The sequence below is a fragment of the Sinocyclocheilus anshuiensis genome, unplaced genomic scaffold (genome assembly GCF_001515605.1).
Source record: "Sinocyclocheilus anshuiensis isolate Anshui unplaced genomic scaffold, SAMN03320099.WGS_v1.1 scaffold1165, whole genome shotgun sequence".
NCBI classification, from domain to species: Eukaryota; Metazoa; Chordata; class Actinopteri; order Cypriniformes; family Cyprinidae; genus Sinocyclocheilus; species Sinocyclocheilus anshuiensis.
The window spans coordinates 422,146-427,841 of record NW_015554150.1 but is presented as its reverse complement, the minus strand read 5'-3'; the positions used below and the strand labels follow the sequence as shown (position 1 = coordinate 427,841).

The 5,696-nt window shown below is 39.3% G+C and overlaps 1 protein-coding gene across 1 annotated transcript; it reads left to right on the top strand.

Annotated features, from left to right (window-relative positions):
* Nucleotides 1-1,440: 1,440 nt before the first annotated feature.
* Nucleotides 1,441-5,190, top strand: LOC107670662 (E3 SUMO-protein ligase CBX4-like). The gene is made up of 5 exons (XM_016463339.1): nt 1,441-1,750; nt 1,834-1,877; nt 2,213-2,278; nt 3,399-3,465; nt 3,870-5,190. Exons 1-5 carry the CDS (start codon nt 1,682-1,684, stop codon nt 5,136-5,138), a joined length of 1,515 nt encoding a protein of 504 aa, XP_016318825.1. The 5' UTR covers nt 1,441-1,681; the 3' UTR covers nt 5,139-5,190.
* Nucleotides 5,191-5,696: the final 506 nt, after the last annotated feature.

Below are 5,696 nucleotides of genomic sequence, written 5' to 3'. Positions count from 1 at the left end.
GATGAAATTGTGCAGCTCCTAAAGTGTTTCGGATTCTGCTGCAGTACTGAAAATGTTAATAGTCATGTTAACTACTGCATGCTGTTGATTAAATGAGATTAAATATTGAATGTAGCATTGCAGTAGAAGTTGTAGGATATGTATTTATTTTCTAATGCATGTTGTGCTGGATATATAAAGATATGAGGTGAGGGGATTTTATAGGGTTAAATTTAAACCCATATTACTAAAAATTAAACTTCAACTACCTGTCATCGATATAACAGCAGGTGTAGAGCAACCAGTCTCCGTCGTTAATATATATTCAACCATTTTCTTTTCTTCTGCAGCAGGGTGTGTTCCTCAGAAGAGAAATGCAGAGCAAGGATCAATTTCTCTTCATCAAAACACAATTTTCGTCCAAATAATGTGTGACATATTGTGTTTTTGTGTGAACATTGCAGTGTGTATGTACTAATGAATGTAATAAAACCTCAAGAACCAGATATATTTGCGCTTTCTTTTTCATGGCCATATATGGAGATTAGATTGGCTGTTGACACGCCAACCTCATTTTAACCCTTTAGCTCCTGAGTTTTATTCGCTGGTAATAATCATAAAGATAAATGTGTAATAATTGGTGTACTGTACATGTTGCGTTTTAGGGAATGGCCTACGATTTAAAATTCACAGCTCTGCGAAAGTTTGCCTCATATTATAGGCTATAAAACTGAATACATTGTAGGTGTTAATGCCTTCAGCTATTAAGCTATGCTGGTGGTAAGCGACCTTCTGGCGTTAAACTGAGGAGCCTTTAATAGAACTCCTTTACATGATAGATTTATTGTTGTATACAGGTATTGCCTCTATGTGGCTCCTGTCAGCAATGTTAAAGCTAATGTAGCCTATGCTGCTGGCGGCAAACGAGTGGTTAATTTACCTGTACGGGCTAAAGTACGCGTTAAAGGTGCCTTTAATAAAACAACTCGTTTACATGACATGTTTAGAGGTGTAAATATAGGTGATTAGTCTCTGGTTCCTGAGTATTTTTGACGTCCCGTATAGTTTTTATTTTTTTTTACAATTTTTTTGAAAATGAAAATGGACCAGAATCGCTTCAAGTATAAAATGCAGATGTATGATCACAACCTGTTTCTAATACATTATACATCGAAAAAAAAACAACTTTTTTTGGTATGAAATGCATGACATCTAAATGTGATTTTGCGACTCAATCGCGTCAGAGATAGATAGATAGATAGATAGATGTGGTATGATAACATGTTAGGTGAGATTTTAGGCCATAGCAAGCTGTATTCATGCATATTTCCAAGTTCTTAATTACCGAGAGCAAACACCGTTTATACACACACACACACACACACACACACACACACACACACACACTACAGCTTTATATTCAGCATTTGGCACGGTTCTCAACCTCCCCCTCCTCGCACTCTGACGTCACGCGCCTGCCTTGGCTTATTATTGCATGAACTATTTTCTGTAGTAGCAGCACCAGTTAGCTTTTCCAGTGCCCGCCGCTTAACGTGGAGACAAATACGAGGGAGAGAGGGAAAGAGGAGGGGTGAGGGACAAATTAATCTTGGGCCACAGCGGTGGCACAGCGCGAGACCGCAAAGCGTTGCAGCGAAGATTTTGTTTTGCTCGTTCGCTTGAAACGGGCGGCGGAGACAGAATGGATCTACCTGCCGTCGGGGAGCATGTGTTCGCGGTGGAGGGCATCGAAAAGAAGCGCCTACGGAAGGTAAAACTGCCGCAAACTAGAACGAATGGTGCGGAGGATATATTTGTTGTTTCTGTACCCAACGCATTTTCGTCATTTTTCAGGGCAGAATCGAGTATCTGGTGAAGTGGCGAGGATGGTCAGCCAAGTAAGTGTTTAATTGGTTTATATGCGTTATTTTTAGGCACATTAACAATAAATGCCGAGCAATGTTGTTCTTGGACGTCCGGAATCCTACATCGGTTGCGCTAGGCTGTTTTTTACGGATTCCATCACAAATTTTACGCGAGTGAATGTCATCGTGATGACATTTTACTGTATGTAATGAAATATGCTCACATATGTATTTGTTTGCATTATCAATAGGCTGCACATGTGTTTTGTTCGCGCGGTAATCTGTAAAAATTCTATATTTTATCGCAACCCGCGTTGAATTTACTATATGGTTTATTACATTTTCATATTCTCTCGTCAATATTACAGATATAACACATGGGAACCCGAGGAAAACATTCTTGACCCGCGCCTTCTTGTGGCTTTCCAAAACAGGTGAGATGGAGGACGAAGAACTGAACTTGTGGTAATGACCATATATGGTCACGGGAGGCGGGGCCAAGCGTTGCTGAAGATTGATGGTAGCCCCATGGGTCAGGTCTGACTGCTACAAAGACTCTCTTGATGCTTGCCTTTTATCCAGTTTTGGAAACACCCCATTGTTATTACCAGTGCTAGTTGTACAAAATGAATGTGCCATTGTATATTGACCAAATAAAGATTTAATTTTCTTCCTGTCAGTTCTAGGGCAGTGGTTCTCAAACCAGGGGGCCATAACCCTCTGGGGGCCCCATTAAAACTTTCAAAGGGGCTGGAAGGTGACTTAAAATTATTTATTTATATATATATATATATATATATATAGTGAAACTTCTGTAATCACAAAATTAATTGCAAATATTAATTTTAATATACTTGCATTCCTCATTTCAGAAGAAAAAACTTAATATTGTCTTGAGTCAAAAAAGTTTGATAGCAGCACTGAAAATAACTAAGCTTTAGAACAACTTGGATCACATAATTTCATACATTCATATATGAAAAATACATCGGTAGCAGTGTTCTCTCACAAGTGGACATACCCCCCTACACTCATGTCTATGATCTAATCAGCTGTGTCAGTGGTCTTGTGATGTTCACACACCCCTCTCTGAGCGCACTGTTCTGTTCTGAAGATAAAAGTATAAGGAGTATCAAAGCATTCCAGAAACTCAAGGAAAATAATTGTTAAGTTTAGATAGCAGTTTTTACAGCAATGCCACAGAAGAACCATTCAGGGTTAATTTCATTGAAAATTCTTAACCATTTTCTTGATATGAAGAACATTTTAATAAACTAAAGAACCTTTTGCACTATAAAGAACCTTTTGTACAATGGAAAGCTTCAATGGATGTTAAGGGTTCTTAATGGAACCGTAGATGCTAATTAAGAACCTTTCATTTTAAGAGTGAACGAGGATATTGGTTCTATTACACATGAATGGTTTAATGAATGGTCCATTAAGCATTTTAACACTGCAGCTTTAGTTGTTCTCAAACCCAACAGTATTGAGAATATCCAATGTGTTGTGTTGAAAATAGTGAATTTATGTATATATTTTATGCATCGTTTTCAGAGAAAGGCAGGAGCAAATGGTGGGATATCGCAAAAGAGGGCCTAAACCCAAACACCCCCTTGTCCAGGTATTTTGTTATTCCAATTGCAGTTATTATCTTCCATTCAGTACATAAATTGGCAATATTTTTTGCAAAAGTATTGCTTGTTATGACCTAGGTTATTCCTGTGCATGGTCTGAATAAAACTTCCATTTCATTATAAATCAATAATTGTATGCCAATGGCTCCTTACTGTCTGCGTGCATCTTAATGTACTTGATGATGACCGTTATGGACTGCTGTAGTTGATTTCAATGTTTTACCTATAAAAAATTAATAAGAATGGCATCTCTAAGCTCAAAACATAGTAAGACCCATACTAAAGCCCATTATTATCTCTAGAGTAAAGCTAAATGTGCTGTAAAATAATCAACAAATGATGAACTTTCAGTTCTTTTGAGAAGTCAATACATATTCTCTCTTTGTTCCAGCTTCCTGCGTTTGCTCGTAGATCAAGCATCCTGGGTGGTCTTGAGGACACATCACTGGATGAGGAGAACCAGCCCAAAGTGGATCCCCTTCAGCTCCACTGCCCACGGCCGCAGCACTACCAGCTGAACAGCAAAAAACACCACCAGTACCAGCCCAGCTGCAGGGAGATCTCCGTAGAACAACATGTGAGAGGGAAAAAGAAGCACTTCTACCAGCTGAACAGCAAGAAACATCATCACTACCAGCCAGACCCCAAGATGTACGACACGCCACTCACGGGACCTAAAGAGGTCAAGGTTCAAGACCCTTCCAGCAAAGTTTGGAACCTCCCTCCAGCCTTGCAACAGAAGTGGATTCAGAACAAAGACACCGCCTGCCTGAGTAAAGTGAAAGATCTGTCTATTGAGCTCAAGGGCCTGCCGGATAATGCTAACAAATCGGAGCGGGCACTCAAGACGAGAGCCAAAGAGTTTGCACTTCCTAACGGCATCAGCAGCAAGATGAAAATAATAAAGAACAAAAACAAAAACGGACGGATTGTGATTGTAATGAGCAAATACATGGACAAAGGTGTGCATTCATCTAAAGTTAAAAACAAGGATGTTTCTGAAGTGGAAACGCAGCACAATGAGGAACCTACACTGAATAAAACGGACAATCTTTCTGATGGTGAAACTTCAGAAGGCCTTGAGAATGGCGCTGTTGAGAACACCAACACATTTTCTTCTAGTGAATGCGTTCACGAAAACTCCATCAAAAAGGTAGAACTTCCAAAAGATACGCCTACAGAGACTGAACAAACAGTGATGTATATATGCGACCAACCAAACTCCTCTCCCATGGAAACAGAGAAGGCTCCCCCATCCCACATGGACACCAAACTCAATCACTGCAAGAGGAACCTTTCAGAACCCAATGAAGACGTGAGAAACTGTAAGCAGTTCTTCAGCTCCAGGAGCATCAGTGCACCAAACACCGTGCTTTCGTCCCTTCAGAGAGAACCTATAGACCTGCATTACAGAGGCAGCCTCACCAACAGAGCCTACAGTTATGACTTTAGCGACACCATTCCTGAAGAGCCTATTGACTTGAGCTGTGGTCCAACCAAAACTCTTCAACAGTTTCCCACAGTGGAGAAGGTTTCAGGAAGCTCGGCGCAAGTGGAGAAAACAAGCAACCATTTTAAACCATTTGTGGGTAACGTTATCATCACTGATATCACTACGAACTGCTTAACCGTGACCTTTAAGGAATACGTTCAAGGATAATGACTACAATACGCTGGACTGTAACTTGTTCATTTGAACCAGCTCAAAGTTGATTCATTAAAAAGTAACTAAGCAACGTAATTAGCTACTTTTTTATGAAGTAACGCAATATTGTAATGCATTACTTTTAAAAGTAACTTTCCCCAACACTGGCACTAATCATAGCCATTCCTGATAACATATGGAGACGTTTAAGCAAACAAAACCTATATATATATATATATATAGGGTTTGTTTGTTTATATGTCTGCTGTATGTTTTCTAATGCATAAAACTGAGATGGTTGGCATTTTGCTGCTGTGGAAATTAAATTTAAAACCCCATAAGTGTATAGTGTGTAATATAGTTTATAAAGCTTTTGAATTTTAATGCTACCTGAGGAAATATAGCGGCCTATTGGAGAAAGCACACTGGTGGAATGACATTGTATATGAATGCACCTTTAAAAAGTATTTTTTCAGATTGTTTTGTTGATATATTTTACTTGACTGGATTTCCAGATGTTGTTGGCCTGGGAGGTCTTCCTGTGCAATGCTAGATAAACAACTGGATTGTTTG

Bases quoted from the DNA above. Each gene is read 5' to 3' on its own strand.
- LOC107670662 (XM_016463339.1), top strand. From the start codon at position 1,682: ATGGATCTACCTGCCGTCGGGGAGCATGTGTTCGCGGTGGAGGGCATC. The intron at 1,751-1,833 runs GTAAAACTGCCG...GTCATTTTTCAG, and splicing joins AAAAGAAGCGCCTACGGAAG to GGCAGAATCGAGTATCTGGT. The intron at 3,466-3,869 runs GTATTTTGTTAT...TCTTTGTTCCAG, and splicing joins CCAAACACCCCCTTGTCCAG to CTTCCTGCGTTTGCTCGTAG.